Source organism: Hyperolius riggenbachi, chromosome 4, assembly GCF_040937935.1.
Source record: "Hyperolius riggenbachi isolate aHypRig1 chromosome 4, aHypRig1.pri, whole genome shotgun sequence".
NCBI classification, from domain to species: domain Eukaryota; kingdom Metazoa; phylum Chordata; class Amphibia; order Anura; family Hyperoliidae; genus Hyperolius; species Hyperolius riggenbachi.
The window spans coordinates 208,784,943-208,809,634 of record NC_090649.1 but is presented as its reverse complement, the minus strand read 5'-3'; the positions used below and the strand labels follow the sequence as shown (position 1 = coordinate 208,809,634).

General features: G+C 45.1%; 1 protein-coding gene across 1 annotated transcript in view; it reads right to left on the bottom strand.

Moving 5' to 3' along the window:
• AP2M1 (adaptor related protein complex 2 subunit mu 1) overlaps positions 1–24,692 on the bottom strand; it is a 52,992-nt gene that overhangs the window by 23,280 nt on the left and 5,020 nt on the right. Inside the window, exons 2-3 of the mRNA XM_068281305.1 lie at positions 8,425–8,544; positions 439–704 (exon numbers count right to left, since the gene is read on the bottom strand). Coding sequence (XP_068137406.1) covers positions 439–704; positions 8,425–8,498 — 340 coding nt within the window. The 5' untranslated portion in view covers positions 8,499–8,544. The remainder of the gene's footprint in view (positions 1–438; positions 705–8,424; positions 8,545–24,692) is intronic.

Below are 24,692 nucleotides of genomic sequence, written 5' to 3'. Positions count from 1 at the left end.
CGCTAGGTATGTTTAGAAAACCTCTCTAAACATACCTAGAATCGCTCTGAAATCAGCTCCCAAAACCGCTAGCGTATTGCGGATCTGCTAGCGGTTTTGGTGTGCACTGGGCCTTAGAGTTGTAGAAAGTAGAGGCTGCCTCTGGGCTATAGCAAAAACTGGTAATTACAGTATTTCCCGAGTGAACTGGGGATTACTGTAATTGATGAACCTCCACAAGACGCCCCTGCACCATGGACACAACAGGTTTGGTATTTTTTTTCCTGGTTTTTGTCCTCTAACCTAAGCGTGCCTTATGGTCCGGTGCATCTTATAGTCCTAAAAATACGGTAGATTAGCCCATATATCTAAGTTGCAATATATAATAGTGCAGAGAATGGCTCATTTAGGATGTTTATTAATAGTTAAGAAAACACAATGGATATGGGATTATCTTACCATCAAGCAGCTCATAGATCAGCACAAAGTTGTTCTTTATATTTTCCTCGCTGATTTTTCCAAAGTAGGCAGTCATGACATCACACATCTTGTACAGGAACTCGAACACCATGGCAGCGTTGACATTTTGCTTGGTGACAGCTGCCAGCCAGATGTTTGAGCGCTTTACATGGAAGAAGCTTGTCCGGGCAATGTTTGTGACGGGAGAGCGTACCTGCTGCCGGGCATGGATGACATTGACACGGAAAGCATCAACTGCGTTCCTCCTGCATGAAAGCAAATAGATAAATGATATCTCTGCATAAATTCTCCGCACTCCATGGAGAAAGCTAAGCCTACTACCTGCATAGCGGGAAAACTAACAAAAACAAAAAAACAAAAAAACCACACACAATGCTGAAATGTGTTAACAGTGAAAGCAATGAAAACTTGACAGATTCTGATTAACAAGCACTGCAACATTTTTTATTGTTACTGACATTTATTCCTGCTAGTAAAGAGATTTACCACAATCTGTTAGATCAGGAAGTTAGACACATTTCTCTAGATATACACAGACCGCAAGATAAACTTGTAACCCTTTTCCACGCCATTCATAATGAAAAGATTTAATTGAGTGGAGCCTAAATGTCTGGGTGCAAGAGAATTCCCACGGACTGGGCACTGAAAACCCACATAATAGCAATTACAACATGCACCTAGATTATTATTATTTTCACAAATCAAATAGTTCTCTGGCTGCTCACACTTGTCTATTGGTACAAAGTTGCTATAAAATTGCTACCAGATCTTTCTTACTCGCTGCAGTGTAGACACCTATCTGAATAGCTTTGCGACTAATGCAAGTGGGTTTTATAATGACATGCTTTGACTTACACTTTCACACACATTTCAGTTCATAGTAAATGAAGTGGGAAATGGCTGTACAGAAAATTTTAACAAGTAATAACATAACATAATATAGTAAAAGGGGCCCATACACTGGTCGATTTCAGCCATCGATGGATTTGATCCATCTGACAGGATGGAAGATAGAGGTCGATCTGCTGCTGGAAGCAGATATATGGCCCATAGAGATGCATAAGATCTAATGGTCCAATAATGCATTTAGATAGATTTCCAATAGATTTCATTCTGAAATCTATTGGAAATCTGTTTCTAGTGTGTGGCACACATCAGATAGATTCCTGTCAGATTAGACTTGACAAGCATCTGACAGAAATCTGACAGTCGAATCTGCTACAAATCTAAAAGTGTATGGCCAACTTTAGGACGAAAAACTTAAATTCTGTCCACTGACTTCTAATTGAGGCACACTGGCTACACTGAGCGGCAAACATCCATGTACAGTGATGGACCACCACCCTGTTAGGTTACTGCACACTGCTTTAGTATCCCAGAGATGTCTGAACAATATTTACAAATTCTTTGAAAAGTAAACTGATGAAAAAGGTCATTTTCTTGAATAAAAAAAAAATAAAAAATTATTCAGTATAAAATGTTTTCAACACTGCCTACTTAATTCACAAGAAACACATGAAAATGCGCAGTACAACCTTTAAAACTGCAGGACTTCAATTTCAGAATTACCGTTAACAGCCTAGAAATATGTTCAATGTTTTATTGTTACTTAGATCATAAACAAGTTTTTATAATGAGAACATGCTTTCTTTTCTATGCATTTCTTAAACATAGTTCAGTAATTACACTACCAGAGACCCAGAGAGGCTAATTTATAAAGAACGACTATTTTGAAATGATCTAAAAAAAATTTAATATCCAATTTTCGCACTGTTAGCCAAAGATAAGCCTAGAAAAGTGGTAATAATGATTACCATAATAATAAGATGAGAAAGAAAAAAAAAAAAAAAAAAAAAAAAAGGGTGTTAGGAAATAATGCAGTTCCTGATAACACAGATCTTTGAAGGCAGATATCAGGAAGTAAATAAACCTGATAGGCTGTCACTGTGGAAATCTATGACCAGTCAAAGGGTTTTTGCTATGTCTTAACAGCCTCCCCTAGGGTTCATTATATCGGTCTATGCTAAAGCAACATACTATGCACTCTACTTGCTCATTCACTCCAGAAATGAAGCTAGGTGTTCTGGGTAATTTTGTTTAAACTAGGGAAGACAGGTAATGCACAGTATCTGCCAGAGGATGACATTAAGGTGCCCATGCTTCTAGCGATGAGCAGATTCAAACAGATCTCTTTTTAATTGAATCTGATTAGAGAGGGGGTTTAGTTGCTTGCCCCAATATCGCTCAATGTTACTGCTGCGCACCCAATCAAGCAAGTCAGCCCTACATCTTGCAGCATGTCCAACCAATTAATGCGACTAATTTCGGCCCGAGATTGCTGAAAAGGTTTCATTTTGTTTTAGATCTGCTTTTTTTGTACAAATTATACATTCGTAAAAACAAAAACAAAAAAAATCAAAAAATCAAATTCTATAAATAAGCCCCATCTTATTTTAAATGCATGCTCAAAGGCTATGCACAGTTTCTGTATTGGGTATAATTGACTGCAGGCTATACATATGGGCAAGCAAACTTCCACTGCTAGCATTTACATTCCAAACAAAAATAGAATAACTGTATTATACAGCAACTGCCTGGGTCTCCAGCAGTGATAAGGAAAACATTTACGGATTAGTACAAGTTATCCAACTTTACCAGAGCTCTTTACGTTAAGGCAAGTATGGTCAATCAGGTTTTGATGTTAGAACAAAGATACAACTGGTGTAAGGCAACAAGACTGTAGACATTGGGGATGCCAAGGACTGCACAGTAGGCACAAGCATACAAGCAAAGCGCTGCCACTTCAGGGTTCTTGCAGCAGGAAAAAATGATCTTACCTATTGCTACAGCAGCCAATGAGGTGATGAGATGGAAAGAGATGGCACCAGCGAGGAAAAGGACAGTGACAGCAATGAAAGAAAGGGTTAGAAAAAAAAATACTAAACAAACACCCAAAAGAGGAGAGGAAAAAAAAATTACAAAGGATGGAGATATTCCTCTTACAGAGAAAGGTGCATGCCAGGAAACTTGCCAGCAAGGTGTACCTAAACTGCTTGACTGAGGAGAAACAGGACAATGCAATTGGGACATACGTGTACCAAATGAGAACATCCACAAGACAAATGAGTGCTTGTGAAGAAACCATTAACATTCCAAAGGGAGCACATTTATCATTTAGAAGGCCTACCCACCACCTACCACACAGTAACTTTCTACTGAATATTTATTCTACAGCCCTATCTAGTGTGTCCACTTCCTTCCCAACCATAATAAACGTACCTCTGAGTCTTATTACAGCAGAGCAGTGCGGGGACCACAAGGGGCACTGGACATTGAGGCACATAAAACAGGATTAAAAGCATGTTAACTGAATCTTGGTTCAGGGGTACTGTAAAGATTTGGCGTGCCAGATCATTAAAAGACCTCAGCAGACCTCTGTGCTTACAACAGATTCTATAGTTTGTATGAGACCTTACATAGGGCTCTATTATGAAGAAAAGGACTCACTAAAACGGAATACAGATGTCAAAAGGAGAACACACGGATAGCTACTTCCCAAATGTGACGCTATATTTTTGCTTCACTCAGCTCAACATGCAATGGCTCAAATTCTGAACATGCAAGAAAAATCAGAGGGGGGGGGGGGGGGGGGGGGGGTGTCGGGTCGGCAGGAGGCATGCATATTTGTGAATGTGATGCACCTTAAGGCCCATACTCACGAGTGACATTTGTCGCCGCATCACGCGGCGCGCACGTGTTGCGGCGACAGGTCGCCCGTGAGTATGGGCCGCCGCACGCGCGCGCACCCCGAACTGTCGCCCGTCGCTCATGTCGCCAGGCGATTGAAACTTTCAATCGCATGGCGACAGTCGCCGCTGCCCCCCCCCCCGCCGCAACTGTCGCTAGTCCGCGTGAGTACGCGGACTAGCGACAGCAACCTCCATGTAGGTACATGGAGCTTCCGGCGGGGGGAGGAGGAACGTCAGCGACAGCTTCCGCCTTGCCGCTGGTCCCTCTTCCGCGTGTGTACGCGGAGGGACCTGGCGAGAAGCTGTCGCCGGCCTGTCGCCCACACGCTCACGTGTGCTGGCGACAGGCCACATTTCTCGCCCGTGAGTATGGGCCTTTAGGAAAATGACAGTACTGCACATGGTAGCTATCTTACATCTTTCTAGCAACCCTTTAAGATGGCCACTAACGATCCAATTTCTAGCGAAAAATCGTTCGAGCGATCAGAAATTTTGATCGGACGAAAATTTGTTCACTACACCATCAACTAACCAATCATTGCTTCCTATCACGACAACCAAGAAAATCCAAATTTTCGTTCGACGAAAATGCATTCGGGCGACATTTTTTTCACTCGTTCATAATCGATTGTGTCCACCAATGGAGATTATTTACAACCAATCCGATCAGAATTTCTGATCACTCAAACGATTTTTCGCTATAAATTGGACCATTAGTGGCCAGCTTTAGTGAGATGGATATGAATTTCCTTTTAAACAATGCCAGCTGCCTAGCTGTCCTAATCTCATGTTTAACACTTTATGCTGGGTACACCTCGTTGCGATTTCCTGCTCGATCCAGAGCTCGATATATTATTTCCGACATGTTTGATCGGGTCTCAATCGATACAGCAGTCGATTTACCCATGTTATGTAAAAATCGACGACTGTATCGATCAAAACTCGATCGAACATGACGGAAATAATCGTTCGACCGGGATCTATCCCGCTGATCGAGCGGGAAATTGCAATGTGTGTACCCAGCATAAGGCCACTGGCACACAATAAATGCAGATCAGACGACACCGATTAAGTTTCATTTAGGTGTGCGATTCAGGACAGCAAGGCAACTGGCATTACTTACTGTGGCCATACATTATCGACTTGGCGGCCAATTGACCATCTGATTGTATAATTATCGAATCGGATGAAAATGCCGCCAAGTGCATGCCTGATCAACGATGCTGCAAGATGTCGGGCTTTCCTGGTCGATTGGGTGCGTAGTGGTAATGGCAAATGATATCGGGAGGAGTAATGAAACGCACAGCACGGTCCCCCCTAATGTAAAATCCGTCGTCCCGGGTGCAGTATACTTTATCTCTCTGGGTCCACCATTGGCTCAATTGCAATCCACATACACACGCACGTTACTCCAGCAAACATTTAGGAGGTGCGTGACATCACAGAATTGCCCATGTATACGCTGGCAAACAAGCTGGGGGCGTGTGTGTGTGTGTTATATTTCATGCTGAAAATCGATCGGGAATCGGCCTGCGGCGTATGGGCAGCCGACAAATATCTAATCAGATTCAATCAGAGATCTGTCTTTTGGTCAATCTGCCCATACATCGTATGTATAGGCGGGCACCTTTAATAACACCCTGCACATGTCTCACTACAGGCTTACTTTAAATAATGCTGAATATTTTGTATAATGCAGCATAATTGGAAATAAAAGGAAAAAAAAAAAAACCACCTTTACTTACACACACACACACACACACAGATGTAAGAGGATAACAGCTGAACTAACGCTAAATCACATCAAGTTGCCCCTTGATCAATCAAATGATTATTTTGCCACCCCTGAAAAGATCTGCGAGCCCCAAGCTACCGATCACAAAGCCCGCTTCCTTACAAGTACATTTCACAAAGTTGTGTGCCTGCTGGTGTCAAATAGTCCCTATACACTTAGCTGTCATGTGCTTTGCACCGAATGGAAAGGCAAAATGTTGAGCTTTTCCTTTATGGACTGGGTGGGGGTCCTCTGCAATATTGGGGGTGATTTAACAAGTTTTACTAGAATACACATTCTAAGCATTTACAGATGACTTTATAAAAGCACACATTGGTGCCTGCAGAACAAAGTGTTTCCAAGGCAGCTATCAGCACAGATGCAGTGGTTTCCCAAAAAGAATGGTGGGGGGGGGGGTGGGGGGGGGGGGGAGTGTTAAAAAAAAAACCACAAACTTACAGAGAGAGTGAGCCAGATGCAGGGTAATGACTGACCCACAAAACCCAACCTTACAGTTAGGTGTGCTGTGGAGAGCTGCGGTCCAGGAGCAAAAATCAGATAAGCATAGTTACAGGCCCACTTTATTATGACTTCTGTATGAAGCCTGGTATTTAGTTGCATATATGAATGACAAGGGGAACAATACGGTGAGGCGTCACCACTCTTCAGACGTCATCGTTTGACACCAGTACACATGTGCTTGCCTCGGCCTAGTGTCATAGCGTGTAGTGTTAGCTTTACTTACCCTCATGGGCACCAGGGACTTAAATGCATGTGCTGCTCAAAAAGCAATTGTAAGCCTGATTCAGGGAGATTCAGCAGTGTTCCTTTTAAAATGTTATCCTTTTTGATACACAATAGATGTAATTTCAGAATTCAAGGCAAAAAAGCAAAAAACGAGGTAACAGATTGTAAGATCATTAACCTCATTGTCGATATTCCAGAGTGTAGCTCGGGGATACTTTTAGCTGCAGACAGCAGTAATCCCGAGCTTCACTCGTGGATAACACTGGGAGGGCCATGTGCAAAGAGCACAGCAGAGCTGTAAGATTATTCACCTCTTCAGGGTCCAGCCACATCAGCATATCTTCTCCATGTCCTCCTGGGGCCCCATCACTATGGGGAGATAGCCATTTCACACATGACAGAAGGCACTATCAGCATAGAGACAGAGCCCACAGGAAAACAAGATCAAGATTGGCAGCATGTGGCCAGATCCCTGGTGTACACTCTGCATAGGGGATAGGGGCTCTGTCTGAACCTATATTGAACTGGGGGACACTCAAACCACCTATACTGAGGAAGGGGTGGCACCCTATGGCTACCCGTCTGATGCGACCTCTCTAGCTACCTATAACTGGGAGGGGGGGGGGTTCAAAATAAATCCTGGCAGCAAAGTCATTGCCAATACTTAGCAACTGATCACTGCAAACACAATCTAAGAATACCAAATAGTATTTGAGGCTGATGAGGTTAAAGTGAACCTTACGCCAGGAAAAAAAAAAAAATGAGTTTTACTCACCTGGGGCCTTCTACCAGCCCCCTGCAGCAGTCCTGTGCCCTCGCATTCACTCACTAATTCTCTGGTCCCCCGCTGTCAGCTAGTTTCGTTTTTGCGGACAGGCCCGTCAGGACTGCCCACGCGTAGCTTTTTCCACATTCCCGACTGCATTACGAACGCATAGATATTCGGCCCACAATAGCGCTAATTGCAGTCGGGAATGTGGAAAAAGCTACGCGTGGCCAGTCCTGACGGGCATGTCGGAAAAAACGAAACTAGCTGGCAGCGAGGGACCAGAGGATTAGTGAGTGGCTACGAGGGCACAGGACTGCTGCAGGGGGCTGGTAGAAGCCCCAGGTGAGTAAAACTCTTTCTGGCTTAAGTGTCCCTTTAAGCTGTGAGCAGATGCTCTGATGACTTCAATCAGCCAGAGGTTCTATCTACGTTGATGTGTAACACTACAATTTCCTGCACATATAATTGACAAACTGCAGGGAATTTTTTTTTTATGACAAGGAATTGAATAGGTGGTGAAATTTAAGTTGAACCGTCACACCGACACCACCACAGTTCCTTCACAAGAGCCAGAAGCAGTAAATGGACCCAACAGTTACATGTCCTCAGCTACTTTTATAAAAAAAAGCATTGGAGGGGGTAGGTAGCTGGGGATTAAAGGGCTCAGTTTAGCCGTCATGCACAAACAGCATCTATATTAAAAAAACAAAAAAAAACACACTACTTACAAAAGAAACAGAGAAGCCCAAAGAATTGGACATGCAAACAGAAAAGCTGGAGAAATATGAAAAGGGGGGCACACAGTAAAGCTATGTCAAAGAGGTAGCATTCTGCAGTCCAGACCGCACTTTTACCCACCTTCGCTGGCGGCAAAAGTGAAGGGGAGGGGGATAAACGAGATTATCCTTCTGCACTATGCAACTTACCCAATGTCATCTCTGTACACCCGGGAGATCAGGACCTCTCCCTTGTGGTTATATATGAAGAGTCCTCCAATCATTGTCGATTAGTTTCAGTTGTTTTTTCCCATGGTGATGAAGACAGACCTGTAAAAACACATTATGTAAGGACGTGTGATCCTAACTGAAATTTTTACTGAAAAGGAAAATGTGAAACTAATTTTGTGAACAAACATCTACCACACACTAAAAATCAAAATAAAATCCATGGACATTCCAGCCCACAAGCCAATGGGAGGCAGGCCAAACCTTTCCTCTGGTGACTCAGCCTTCCAGATGTGAAAACATCAGCATTTCTTCACAACTATGTTCTTTGTGGCTCCAGACAAAAATGAAGCAAGTTACAGTACCTAGCTTTTTTGCACCTCTTCTAGGACACGTATAAAGCTCTTTTCTCTTCTGAACAACAGTTTAACAAGCATATAGTGCATTACAATCCTTGGGTAAAGGGCTTTTACAAAGCATATAAACCTTTAGGGAAATCTTACAGATCAGCAAAATTTGACATTCAGTGGTGCACCCTTTATCACTCCTGGATGTAGCAACCAGAGGAAGGAAGAGGCAGGAAAAAGCATGTCAAATTGAAGGGAAACTGCTAAATCCAAAAGGAAATAGACTATTCAGCAAATGCTGACACAACAACATGCTTACTAAAACAAGACAATAAGTGGTCATGTTACAAACTTTTTTTTTTCAACATCAAGACTTAGGCATCTCTAACACTGTACGCTGAAAAACAAAGCTTTTTCACAATGTACTGCTATGGACCATTAAAACGCATCCATTTTTCCAGCGTAGTGTAAAAGAGGCCTTAGGGTGCCCATACATTTCTTGATTTTTCCAGTCAAAGAGAATTGATACCACAACATGGCCACTCCGGCAATCTTTAGATTGATCTCCGTTCGAAATCAGTCAAAAGGATTGATCAGGAATGCTGGAAAACTTCCGGACTAAAGGGCTCAATTGGGTGAGCGATGGTAACAGCATTTAATATCGCAAATCAACTAGTGTATAGCCACCTTTAGCGCTCTCTCTCTCTCTCTCTCTCTCTCTCTCTCTCTCTCTCTCTCTCTCTCTCTCTATATATTTTCCATCCATGCGCAGCAGTTCACCCCTAAATCGCCACGCATGGTTTGCTGCATTTCGGGGCGATTCAGCCCGCCATCCCATTCAGTATAATGAATCGGATTGCAAGCTCCACCCCCAGCGTATGACACGGGGATCTGCATTAACCACTTCAGCCCTCAGTGAATTTTCCCCTTATGGACCAGAGCACTTTTTAAATGTTAGCTCTCCCATTCATTTGCCAATAACTTTACCACTACTTATCACAACAAAATGATCTGCATCTTGTTTTTTTCCGCCACTAATTAGGCTTTCTTTGGGGTGTACCTTTTGCTAAGAATTATTTTTTCTAAATGCATTTAAACGCAAATATTAAGAAAAAAATAAAAACAAATTATTTCTCAGATTTCAGCCATTATAGTTTTTAAAAAATACATGCTACTATAATTAACACCCACATATTTTATTTGCCCTGGTTATTACACCATTTAAATTTTGTCCCTATCACAATGTATGGCGCCGATATTTCATCTGGAAATAAAAGGTGCATTTTTTCAGTTTTGCGTCCATCACGATTTACAAGCCCATAATTTAAAAAAAATAACAGTAATATACCCTCTTGACATACATATTAAAAAAAAGTTCAGTGCCTAAGGTAACTATATGTTTTTTTTTTAATTTTATTTTTTTGGAATGCAAAAGTTTTATTTGGGCATTTATGGGAGAGCGTGGGAGGTAAGGGGTTAATTTTAAGTTATATGTAGGTTTCTTTCAAAGCCCCCCCCCCCCCCCGCGCAGGGGGGGGGGGGGGCTTTGAAAGAAACTAACTAGCAACAGAGGCTGGGCTCTATAGACAGACCCAGCCTCTGTATATGGATTGCGATGGAAGAACCCCACCTCGGGTTCTCTTTAAAAAACGTTTTTTAGGGTATATGAGGCATGTAGCATCATTCTGTAAAGGGGAACCCTAATTGATGTGGGGACTTAAAATCTCCCCCCCCCCCCCCCCCCCAAAAAAAAATGGCTGTCAATTAACATTAAAGGGAAGGTTCAGGGACTAGCTAAAAAAAATAAAAATCCATTTCCACTTACCTGGGGCTTCCTCCAGCCCGTGGCAGGCAGGAGGTGCCCTCGGCGCCGCTCCGCAGGCTCCCGGTGGTCTCCGGTGGCCGACCCGACCTGGCCAGGCCGGCGGCCAGGTCGGGCCTCTTCTGCGCTCCATGCCGGCGTGCTGACGTCATCGGACGTCCTCCGGGCTGTACTGCGCAGGCTCAGTCGTTCTGAGCCTGCGCAGTACAACCCGGAGGACGTCCGATGACGTCAGCGTGCCGGCGTGGAACGCACCATGGAGCGCAGAAGAGGCCCGACCTGGCCGCCGGCCTGGCCAGGTCGGGTCGGCCACCGGGAGCCTGCGGAGTGGCGCCGAGGGCACCTCCTGCCTGCCACGGGCTGGAGGAAGCCCCAGGTAAGTGGAAATGGATTTTTATTTTTTTTAGCTAGTCCCTGAACCTTCCCTTTAAGCCTAGGTTCCAGACAGCGGTCGTGCAGCTCACATTGTGTCCAAAGTCCAACCGCACAACTGGGACATGACAGTTTTCAGCCAAGACACCTCTAAAAAATTACGCAGCAAATGTGTTTTGTGTTAAATATAGGTGGCATCAGTGGCCTGTGGCACCCTGGCCTGGAGATGGGAGCTGCACAGGCAGCAGGAGCAGGACAATGCAGCAGCAGGTGTAATGTGTGCCAGGAGCATGCCGCAGGACAATGCAGCAGCAGGTGTAATGTGTGCCAGGAGCGTGCCACGTGACAAGTGCCACGTGAGAGTCAGACGAGAAGACACTAGTGCACACTAACTGTCACTGCTCACAGCAGAGCAGTTCTGTAGAAAGCTACTGTAGAAACAGTAGTACTACTACTCTAACTACTAGCACACTGACTGCAGTACTACTATACTAACTACACAATAACACAGTAATCCTATCCCAAACCCTAACCTAAACCTAATAGCTGGCCAGCAGCTGGCCTTGTCTGTGCACAGCACACACACACACACATAGCAGCTGCCTGCAGCGCACACTGTCGAACAAATGACATCAAGCTAATTAAATGATTTAACAATAGTGTAGTGATAGTGAAGGGGTTAATCACTGAACAGCTTTAGGTTTCTAACTCTGTACAGCCCTTGGTAGGCCAACAGCACTGGAGCATGTCTCAGTGAGCATTCAGCAAGCTGATGGCCCATACTCACGGGCAACTTTTTTGGCCTGTCGCCAGCACATGAGCGCGACAGGCCGGCGACAGCTCGTCACCAGGTCCCCCCGCGTACACACGCGGAAGAGGGACCAGCGGTGCGACGGAAGCTGTCGCCGACGTTCCTCCTTCCCCCCCCCCCCCGCCGGAAGCGCTGTATTCTTTATGAAGGTTGCTGTCGCTAGTCCGCATACTCACGCGGACTAGCGACAGTTGCGGCGGCAACTGTCGCCAGGCTATCGACCGGGTCAATCGTCTGGGGACATCAGCGACGAGCGACGGTTCGGGGTGCGCGCCCGTGCAACGTCGCATACTCACGGGCGACCTGGTGCCGCAACACGCGCACGCCGTGTGTTGCGGTGACAATTGTAGCCCGTGAGTTTGGGCCATAAGATGATATGTCTCATCATGGCAGCCCTCATTATACAGGGGGGGTGGCCAGTGTTCCTTTCTGTGATTGGGCGCCAGGGTTTAGGCTGGGAGCCCTCTGAATGGCTCCAGGATGTCATCTCAGTTACAGTATTTCGGATCCGGATATCCGGGTTATGCGGCCAAATATCCGCAGATAGCTAGCCGGATTTGCAGCCCTGATATGAATTTTTCTGAGACAGATCGCCTTTAAAAGGGAAACTAAACAGAGGGATATGGATGTTTCCTTTTAAACAATACCAGTTGCCTGGCAGTCCTGCTGAACTCTTTAGCTGCAGCAGTGGCTGAATCACACGCCTGAAACAAGCATGCAGCTAATCCAGTCAGAACACCTGCTGCATGCTTGTTCAGGGGCTGTGGCTAAAAGTATTAGAGACACAGGATCAGCAGGAGAGTCAGGCAACTGGTATTATTTTAAAAGGAAAAATCCATATCCTCAGTTAAGGTTCCCTTTAAAGTGTGATTGGCATGTTAAGCAGTACCATTCCACTAATGTATGTCACAATGCCACCTGGGTGTAGGTGACAGATGTATTTCTTTCACACAGATTTAAAAGGGAACCAGAGACGAACCATAGCTGAAAAATTGAAAAAGATGTTATACACACCTGGGGCTTCCTCCAGCCCCATAAGCCTGGATGGCTCCCACGCCGCCATCCTCCGCTGCCTATATCGCCGGTACCGGATCCCGTCACTTCCGCCGGACGCGACCAGTTGTACACATGCGCAGGGGCTCCCTCCGGCTTTGTACTCATGCGCCTGCGCAGTACGGAGGCAGCGCACTGCGCTTGCCTCGACTGGCCAAAATTACGGGACCCGGTACCGGCGGACAGAGGCAGCGGAGGACGGCAGCTGGGAGCGATCCAGGCTTATGGAGCTGGAGGAAGCCTCAGGTATGTATAAATCTATATCTTCTTATTCTCTGGTTCTCTTTAAGGACTCTAGTTTGCAGGTTTTATTTACATCAGGCTTTGCCGTGAGTCTGTAAATGTATTGCCTATACACGGTAAACACTTTCACATTTACCAAGCTATCCGCTGTAGGATTTTAATGTGAGTGTTTTGGGTACAAACTACTGATATTGTAAAAATAATTCTGCTGACTCACTGCTCTGCAGACCCTGCATGAGAAATTATCCTCCCACTCTCCAGCAGGGAAACACCATAGCCTCAGTTCAGGAAGCCAATTTTATATATGCAATTAAAATTGTGGGTAAAAATATAAAAAATAGTTTCAGCAAAGTAAAAAACAAAACTGCTGAACCATTTAATATATCCTCAGCAACACCAAGTCAGTCAAATACTCGCCAAGTTTTGATCCTAAAAGTCAATGTGCCATTGTGATTATCAATGTAATCATGGTGCCTGTTCCTACTGCTGTGATTAATATTAGAGTTTTACACAACTGTGTATGCTTTGTTTTTCCTGCATTGGCATCAAAATCAATGGTAACAAGACAAAACTCATAGCAAAGGCAGTACTATGCGACTGCTGGGGATGGCCAATGAGGTGCAAATTGTTCTGAACTGATGCAGAGTAATACAAATTTCCAATGCAAATGCATGCAGCTTGAAAATAAATAAACTGAATTGCACCTTGGCAGGATCTGACTGGTCCATTTTTCAGATGCATACATTTGCATAACCCTGTCTGCAACACTGGTAATAGTCTAAAAGCAGGAATTAGAGTGAGCAGCACTGCAGACAGAGAAGACTCACAAGACGTAGACCTCACACGAAACCTGGAGGAGGCGAGCGCCCAATGTAACTTCCACCCTCTGTGCGCGGAGAGGGAGGAGTTGGGGCCCCTTCCCACACAGCTCTCTGCACCCACTCTTTCCCCCAGGCCGCTCCCCACTCCTGCACTGCACCCCCAGGCGCACTCATGCCTCATCCACTCCTTGAAACATGGCTGCACTAAGATTTTTAGGCTCTATTCACATTGTCACTATTAGCGTTGAGTTAATTAAATAATATAATAAATAACTAAGCAAATAAATGGACAGGATGAGAGGTCCTATGCTAAACAAAAATATTTTTTTTAAAATATCTTTAATAACTTCCAACAAAATACTGGCACAAACATTTGCAGGATAAGCTTTCAAATAGAGCATACAGAAATAATATTTGTATGTACTACGTGTCTACAAATCAAACAAATATGCTAATCAAAATGTGACCGTTGCAAACGGATCCATTCCTTCAGTTCTGAGGAGCTGAATGCAGGCGTGCGTGGTATATGATAATTGCCAATTCTGCAGACTGAAAGAAAGATTTAAAAAGTTTGCCTTCTTAAAACAGAAGGCATTTGCAATAATTCAGGTTGGCGTGAGCATATGATGTCACATACGATGCATCACAGCTGCATATGCAAATTATCCTCTCTTGTACCTGTCAGCTAGCCACACCTCCAGAACTGCTGGAAGGCAATGATTTGTCAGCTTGATTGTACAGAGCCTCCAACCTGAATTATCCCAAATACTCTGTTTAAAGAAGAGAGCTTTTTGGTCCTTACACACTCCAATGAGTTCTGAGTCACCACGAGTTTGCTGGGTAGTCTGTAACTGAATCAATGAAAGCCTATGAGAACAGGAGGTGCCCACTTACTAAACTGGTTATTGTACACATTCCTGCATTCTGTAATGTTCCTCTGCCTTGCCACCACCACTCAGGTCACTGCTTCTGCTGCCCCTGGAGACCAGCGCTGTAATACCCATGGGATCCCTGGCACTAAAACTGCTGGGGCTCCCCATTGGACTGAAACAAGCTAATAGGAAACTTCCATGGGTAGCCCGCGGCATTCCCAATGGTATTGCAACGCTTGTCACCAGCGCCACAGAAACCGAAGCGACGTGCGGGATACCGATGCACAATGTTGCCAGTGTGCCGAGCCCAGCGTATACATACAAGATACACGAATACATCGTTGTGCATCTGTCATAACGTGAACAGAGCCTTACACATGCTCCTTTAAAGTGAAGAAATATATGGAAGCTGCCAGAATTATTTCCTTTTTATTAATACTTATTGCCTGGCAGGCTCCAAATACCTCTCACTCCATGTTCCCTTTAGGCTATGAACAGCAATAGCAACAGAGATGCATCATTATGGTTAGTGCTATGTTTGTGTTGCTTTCATTTTAAAGTTCTCCCCCCCAAAGATATCACCCAGCTCCCCTACAACCGCTAAACATACTAGTATGGCTAGTTAGTACCATGTTTGTGTCAGGAAAAAAAAATGGTCTATCTCCAATTTTTTTTTTTTTTTTTTTTATAAAGGTCTTCTTATAAACTTTAATAGCTCACTAACTATAAAAGAACAATGATTTTATAGCACAGACTGCCACAAGTTTGGCACTAAGGAACCATAACCGTTTCATGTCCATAAGCTGTTGGGAGGGGGGGTCATGTGACTTTGCCTGGCAAAAAAGACGAAAACAGCACCATCCTTAATTTTTGCAGGACAAATTGGCAAAACTGTAAAAATACCCATACAATGGAATTTTTAGCTGTGCGGCTTGCAGAGGTGCCAGCTTTACGCAGCTACAGAAAAGTCATCAATATGAAAACGCTACCACTGCAACTACAAACAAGTTATTCAAACATTTGTCACATGCACTTTCCACAGTATCAAAAACAGTTCCACTTACATTTAAGTGAAGGAACTGAAGAGTCAAATTTTGGGTACCTGGAGTCGGAGGTTTCATAAACTGGAGTCGGATTATTTTTGTACCGACCTCACCAAAAACACCAAGACCTTTGACTTTCAAATTATGGTTAGACCTCACCAGGAGACCAACTAAAATTTGAACGGGAGGCTCCCAAAGTACCAAATTAGCTCCTTAGGCCCCGTTCACACTGCACGCGTTTCCAGCCGCGTTTTGGAAACGCGTGCAGGTGGCCGACACGCACGACATCAGACATTGCATAGAGTGCAATGTCTGATGTTCACACTGCATGCGTTCCGGACCTGTGCGGTCCGGGAACGCATGCTGCACGCATTTTTTGCAAAAACGTGTGGCTGTCCCATTCACTTTTCAGTGATGGGATCAGCCACGCAACGCATACAAACGCGGATGGCGTGCGTTCGTACACGTTGCGTTTCGCGTGCGTGCCCGTCCGCGTTTGTAATGTGAACGAGGCCTAGATAGGAGTTAAAGGGAACCTAAACTGAGAAAGGATATGGATTTTTCCTTTTAAAATGATACCATTTTCCTGACTCACCTGCTGTTCCTGTGTCTCCTATGCTTTCATTCACAGTCCCTGAACAAGCTTGCAGATCAGATGATCTGACTGAAGTCAAACTGGATTAGCTGCATGCTTATTTCAGGTCCGGGATTCAGCCACTATAGCAGCCAAAGAGATCAGCAGGACTGCCAGGCAACTGGTATTGTTTAAAAGTAAATATCCATATCCCCCTCAGTTTAGGTTCCCTTTAATAGCCAACAACCACTAAATAAGAGTGAGGGATTTTTGTAACTATTTTTGTTTTTTCATGATTCTGCACATTCCTTCAATCACAATTGCTCAGAAAATGCAACGTGCAGTGAAATTGTGATTAAATACAAATCACAAGTGCTGTGGTGGGATAGTCCTCACAGGATTCCACTATCCTTATTGTCAGGAACCGGCCCGCGGCACGCCTGCGTATACGGTTCCCGACTGCGGGTTTGACCAGATTAAGCGGGGAACAGCCTTATTTAAGCTACAAACAAGGCTGGAACCCCTCAAAACACCTCTCACTGCCACCACTAGCGTTGCTAGACACTTCCACTCTGCTGTCGAGTCCTCAGCGCGCACTCCGCGTTTTCGTATTTGGGTCAGCTTTGCGCTTAGGCCAAATACGGGAACGCCACGCACCCCCACACACACACAGTTGCAATCTTACACTGTCGTGAAGCAAAGACCCACTAACAGTCGTTCCGAACGATACTGTTAGCTACTCGCACTGGCGTTCGTACGTTGGGTCAGCTGCGCGCTTAGGCCAACGTATGACAAACGCCCCCACACACAATGCAATTACAATTTCCTACGGTAGTGTTGCTCAAGCGTACAATTAGGCATGAACTTATACACGGTTACACTTCAGTCTCTTCTAGGCTATGAGTGTTAGTTTAGTACGGCAGAAGTCAAACTTATTAAATAATAATTTAATATTTCAGAAAAAACATAAAACAGTGCAGAACTGAATATATACAAAAAGATTACAAAAAAAACAAAGTAAAAATAGTTACAAGATAAAATGTACAAAGATAACACACAAAGCGATTTTGCTTACCAAAATAAACGGGAAATAAACGTACCAGCGTATCGATCTGGTGTTGTTGCGGGCGGTACGCACTTCTGGTCAGGAACCAGGTTAGTTCTAGCCGTGTGAGCTACCTCCAAGAACTACAAGTTGTGGCTATCCTAGCTGCGGTTTTATACTATGAAATACGCCTGGAGGCTGTAAGCCTGTGTGGACGGGGGGAAGCTAGATTTAATAACATCCTCAGACATAATTTGATTTCCCAGAGATTTGACATCCACATGTGAACAGTGTCCTATACAACAAAAGACTTTAACCTCCAATCTCCCCAGGTTACAGGTGACAATTGATTAAGGCTTTCACATTGCAGCAGGATGTCCTGTGTGATCTGCTTCAAAGCAACTGTCTGATTAAGTGTTTCCTAATTACCTGTTTTCTGGCTGTCCAGAGGAACTGTATGCTAATGTCCCAGCCCCCTGCTTCCAGAGATATTCAATTTCCACAGGTAAGAAATGGTATCAAAAGGACTTCACCCATTTCTAATAGCCTGTCATGTACATTTCAGAGGTTCCTGTGTTAGTCTCCAGACACTGGTCCTCTGGCTTAGTGTATTGAGACAATGGGCCATCTCCTGAGTTCAAACAGCCAGGCAGATAATCCCATTAGCACTCTCAGAGGAACTGCATACAGACTCAAAGCACCTCATGGTCAAGACAATCACCCATTTCCTGGCCCCAAGCAACTCAAGGTAACAGCTCCCTTCTGGCAGACTTACACGGAACACAGGCAGAAAAATGAAAGAATATATTCCTTTATTCCTAACATCATCAGCACCTCAATATATCTCCACACCTCCGCCGTTAACTTGGTGCAAGGCAGATAATCTTCCCAGATTATCCTGCCAGCACCTACATTGTTGGTTCTGCTTGACGGGACAGTCCGTCAGCATTCCCATGATTGCTCCCCTTCCGGATAGCGCTGGCAGGTGATTCTAACGAATCATCCTGCCAAAGCCTACATTGACAGCCTGGCCGGGTGGGGTAACCCTTTAGCATCCTCAGGAGGGTTCCCCACCTGTCAGTTAGCTCCAAGCTACACGAGTGGAAAGCTAGGTCAGGTTGCTGCAATGTGTCGTTGCCCTTGGCAACCTGACGTAACCAACCAGGGGAATGTGAGTCAGTGACAACCGTGAATTGGCGACCATAGAGACAGTGCTGCAGCTGGGGAAGGGTTCCAACCGTCGCTACACGCACTTCCTCTATAGTGGCAGGAGCTATCTCTCGGTCCCTTTGGGGAACGATTATCTGCCGGTCTGCCTCCTCCACCTCGGACAGCTCAGAGGGAATAACTTCCCAGGACCCTCTCAGCCCGCCCCTCCCAGCCGGTGACCTGCTGGCTAGCCCCCTGAGCTCTTCCAGGCTGCTGTCAAATCGAACAGCCCCAGAGAGCTCAGTGCTGCCTGTCACACATTCCAGGAAGGCTGCAGACGGAGAGGCTCCTGGGCCCTCCAGGCCAGGTTCCGGATTGGATGTGGCTGACCCAGCAACATTTGCCACTTCGGTGGACAGTCCCTGTGCTGTAGACCCGCTAGCGCTGCGGGTTACCACTGCAGCGGAGGGAGTGCCCACATTATACACATCATGAATCACATCACATTTGGTCTTAAAAACATCTGAAGGGGAAAGATCTGGCCTGGTGCCGTCTGCCCCTTCAGTGGGCAATCCATCTGCTGCAGCCCAGCGAGCCCGGCTGGTTACTCCTGCAGCCGACGGAGTGTCCACCTGACACACAGCATTATGTAGCACAACACATATGACATCAGCATTATCCATCTTACACATATTGACATTTAGAACATTACATTCCACATCAACATTATCTGCTGCATTATACCCAGTGCTACCCAGCACTTCACAAGTAGCCTCAACAGTTTCTGCATCGATCACCTCGATAGTCCGTGCGTCATAAAGGACATCATCAGTTTCGGCATTCTCCGGATCAACATGTCCCACTCCAGGCCTAGGCACTGGAGAATCACTAGGGCTGGCTCCTAGCAAACAGTCCATAGCCCCTGGGGCCTCGCCAGCACTCCCCACTTGCACAGCATTATCACACAGTACCTTGCAAGAGTCCTGAACTTCGGCTGGGGATGCAGGCCCCACAGGGTTTGGGGTAGGCTCATACCGGGCCACTAACCGTCCCAGGTCAGTACCCAGCAAAACGTTGGTGGGGATTTTGTCGGTTACCCCAACTTCTTTCAATCCGCTGCCGGCCCCCCAATTCAGGTGGACCAAGGCGGTGGGTATGGCTGGGGTGACACCCCCAATTCCTCTGACAGCAATCATTTTCCCAGGTATGTACTGCTCCGGGTTCACAAGCTGGGGATGTATGAGAGTCACTTCTGCTCCAGTGTCTCTCAGCCCAGTGGCAACTGTACCCCCAACCGTGACAAGCTGCAGATTCTCTGCATAGCCAGTGGCATTCCTGGTAGCACACAAAGCCGTTGGGACTTCACTGGGGTTTGAGGCCTCACTGGATTTTGGGGCCTCCCTCTTCCTCTCTGGGCAAGTCGTGCTGATATGACCCACCCTGTCACATACAAAGCATTTCCGAGTGTCAGGTTGCTTGAATCCAGGAGACAGCGGTGCTTGCCTCCTCTGGGTGCTGGGTGAAACAGGTTTAGCCATCTGTTCTCCTCTCCAGCTGGGCGTAGTAGTCCTCCGGGACTCAGGTGCTCTGTGGGCGGTGTAGGCATCGGCCATTTCCGCAGCCTCATCCACTGTCTTTGGTTCTCGATCCAGCACAAACAGCCGGACCTCAACAGGACAGGTGTGTAGGAACTGGTCTTTTATTATCAGTTCCTGCAGGGCATCAAAGGTTTCAACAGCCAGTCCTTTTACCCACTGCTGGAAGGCAGTGCGCAGGTTGCAAGCATGATCCAGGTAACTGTCATTAGGACCTCGCTGCACTGTCCTGAAACGTTTGCGATACACCTCTGGCGTGAGGTGGTATCGCGCAATGATGGCTTTCTTAATTGCCTCAAAGTCTGTTTCTTCCTCCTGGGGGAGACTCACAAACGCCTCCAGGGCCTTGCCTCTCAGCCCTGGTGTGAGGTATCTTGCCCACTGCTCACGGGGCACCCCATACTGCCGACAAGTCCTTTCAAACCCCTGTAGGAAAGTGTCTATGTCAGAGTCCTTGTCCATAGCGGGGAACTTATCCAGGGGGATTCTGTGGACTCGCTCACCTTCGCGTTCTGCGGGTCCAGCAGACCGGTTCTGCTGCTGAAGTTTAGCCAGCTCCAGCTGGTGTTGCCGTTCAGCTCTTCCCTCCTCTGCCCGGAGTCTGTCCCTCTCGGCCTGGAGTCGCTGGGCAGCTTGTTCCCTCTCTGCTTGCCGATGTTCCAGAATCAGCTTTAGGCGCAGTTCGGGCTCAGCCGAACCTAGTAGCTGTAGGTCGGCTTCCAGAGATGTCATCTCCGTGTTAGGTGGATCATCCAGGACATCGTCTCCACTCGCATCCTGTGGCGGGAGCGATTCCTCCTCTGGCGTGTCGTGAGCTGCATCTGCTGACGTTGAAGCACGGGCTCGTTCTGCCTCATCATGCTCCTCGAGCGCACGAACTAACTGCTCCTTAGTCTGGCCGCTCACCGTCTCGATGCCTTTGTGCTCACACAGGTTGAGTAGTATCTCTTTGTTTTGCCTTGCATAGCTGGATGCTTTCTGAGCCATCGTGTTGCACAAAATAAAAAGAAAAAAAAAAAAAAAAAGGGGGGAGGGAAAGCAAACACCAAGTGTGTATCTTTGAACAAAAAAAAAAAGTATATAGATTCTGCACTGAGTAGACTTCTGTAGGCTAGTTGCTTCTAGCAAGCTTCCAGCCTTTAGTACTCAGAATAGCGAGCTAAACTGCGTACTAATGTACTAAACGATCCCACCACTGCCACCAATTATGTCAGGAACCGGCCCGCGGCACGCCTGCGTATACGGTTCCCGACTGCGGGTTTGACCAGATTAACCACTTCGGGACCACAGTCTTTTCGCCCCTTAAGGACCAGAGCCTTTTTCTCCATTCAGACCACTGCAGCTTTCACGGTTTATTGCTCGGTCATAAAACCTACCACCTAAATGAATTTTACCTCCTTTTCTTGTCACTAATACAGCTTTCTTTTGATGCTATTTGATTGCTGCTGCGAGTTTTACTTTTTATTATATTCATCAAAAAAGACATGAATTTTGTCAAAAAAATGACTTTTTTAACTTTCTGTGCTGACATTTTTCAAATAAAGTAAAATTTCCTATACATTTGAGCGCGAAAGTTATTCTGCTACATGTCTTTGATAAAAAAAAAAACATTCAGTGTATATTTATTGGATTGGGTAAAAGTTATAGCGTTTACAAACTATGGTGCCAAAAGTGAATTTTCCCATTTTCAAGCATCTCTGACTTTTCTGCGCACCTGTCATGTTTCATGAGGGGCTAAAATTCCAGGATAGTACAAATACCCCCCAAATGACCCCATTTTGGAAAGAAGACATCCCAAAGTATTCAGTGAGAGGCATGGTGAGTTCATAGAAGATTTTATTTTTTGTCACAAGTTAGCGGAAAATGACAGTTTGTGACAAAAAAAAAAAAAAAAAAAAAAAGTTTCCATTTCTTCTAACTTGCGACAAAAAAAAATGAAATCTGCCACGGACTCACTATGCTCCTCTCTGAATACCTTGAAGTGTCTACTTTCCAGAATGGGGTCATTTGTGGGGTGTGTTTACTGTCCTGGCATTTGGGGGGTGCCTAATTGTAAGCACCCCTGTAAAGCCTAAAGATGCTCATTGGACTTTGGGCCCCTTAGCGCAGTTAGGCCGCAAAAAAGTGCCACACATGTGGTATTGCCGTACTCAGGAAAAGTAGTATAATGTGTTTTGGGGTGTATTTTTACACATACACATGCTGGGTGGGAGAAATATCTCCGTAAATGACAATTTTTTTATTTTTTTTACACACAATTGTCTATTTATAGAGATATTTCTCCCACTCAGCATGGGTATGTGGAAAAATACACCCCAAAACACATTATACTACTTCTCCTGAGTACGGCGATACCACATGTGTGGCACTTTTTTGCACCCTAACTGCGCTAAGGGGCCCAAAGTCCAATGAGTACCTTTAGGATTTCACAGGTCATTTTGAGAAATTTCGTTTCAAGACTACTCCTCACGGTTTAGGGCCCCTAAAATGCCAGGACAGTATAGGAACCCCACAAATTACCCCATTTTAGAAAGAAGACACCCCAAGGTATTCCGTTAGATGTATGGTGAGTTCATAGAAGATTTTTTTTTTTTGTCACAAGTTAGCGGAAATTGATTGTAATTGTTTTTTTTCACAAAGTGTCATTTTCCGCTAACTTGTGACAAAAAATAAAATCTTCTATGAACTCGCCATTCTCCTAACGGAATACCTTGGGGTGTCTTCTTTCTAAAATGGAGTCATTTGTGGGGTTCCTATACTGCCCTGGCATTTTAGGGGCCCTAAACCGTGAGGAGTAGTCTTGAAACCAAATGTGGCAAAATGACCTGTGAAATCCTAAAGGTACTCATTGGACTTTGGGCCCCTTAGCGCACTTAGGGTGCAAAAAAGTGCCACACATGTGGTACCGCCGTACTCAGGAGAAGTAGTATAATGTGTTTTGGGGTGTATTTTTACACATACCCATGCTGGGTGGGAGAAATATCTCTGTAAATGACAATTATTTGATTTTTTTTACACACAATTGTCCATTTACAGAGAGATTTCTCCCACCCAGCATGGGTATGTATAAAAATACACCCCAAAACACATTATACTACTTCTTCTGAGTACGGCGATACCACATGTGTGACACTTTTTTGCAACCTAGGTGCGCTAAGGGGCCTAACGTCCTATTCACAGGTCATTTTGAGGCATTTGGATTCTAGACTACTCCTCACGGTTTAGGGCCCCTAAAATGCCAGGGCAGTATAGGAACCCCACAAGTGACCCCATTTTAGAAAGAAGACACCCCAAGGTATTCTGTTAGGAGTATGGTGAGTTCATAGAAGATTTTTTTTTTGTCACAAGTTAGCGGAAAATGACACTTTGTGAAAAAAAAAACAATACATATCAATTTCCGCTAACTTGTGACAAAAAATAAAATCTTCTATGAACTCATCATACACCTAAAAGAATACCTTGGGGTGTCTTCTTTCTAAAATGGGGTCACTTGTGGGGTTCCTATACTGCCCTGGCATTTTAGGGGCCCTAAACCGTGAGGAGTAGTCTTGAACCCAAATGTCTCAAAATGACCTGTGAAATCCTAAAGGTACTCATTGGACTTTGGGCCCCTTAGCACAGTTAGGCTGCAAAAAAGTGTCACACATGTGGTATCGCCGTACTCAGAAGAAGTAGTATAATGTGTTTTGTGGTGTATTTTTACATATAACCATGCTGGGTGGGAGAAATATCTCTGTAAATGACACATTTTTGATTTTTTTTACACACAATTGTCCATTTACAGAGAGATTTCTCCCACCCAGCATGGGTATGTGTAAAAATACACCACAAAACACATTATACTACTTCTCCTGAGTATGGCGATACCACATGTGTGACACTTTTTTGCAGCCTAGGTGCGCTAAGGGGCCCAACGTCCTATTCACAGGTCATTTTGAGGCATTTGTTTTCTAGACTACTCCTCACGGTTTAGGGCCCCTAAAATGCCAGGGCAGTATAGGAACCCCACAAGTGACCCCATTTTAGAAAGAAGACACCCCAAGGTATTCCGTTAGGGGTATGGTGAGTTCATAGAAGATTTTATTTTTTCTCACAAGTTAGTGAAAAATGACACTTTGTGAAAAAAACAATAACAATCCAATTTCCGCTAACTTTTGACAAAAAATAAAATATTCTATGAACTCATCATACACCTAACAGAATACCTTGGGGTGTCTTCTTTCTAAAATGGGGTCACTTGTGGGGTTCCTATACTGCCCTGGCATTTTACGGGCCCAAAACTGTGAGTAGTCTGGAAACCAAATTTCTCAAAATGACTGTTCAGGGGTATAAGCATCTGCAAATTTTGATGACAGGTGGTCTATGAGGGGGCAAATTTTGTGGAATCGGTCATAAGCAGGGTGGCCTCTTAGATGACAGGATGTATTGGGCCTGATCTGATGGATAGGAGTGCTAGGGGGGTGACAGGAGGTGATTGATGGGTGTCTCAGGGGGCGGTTAGAG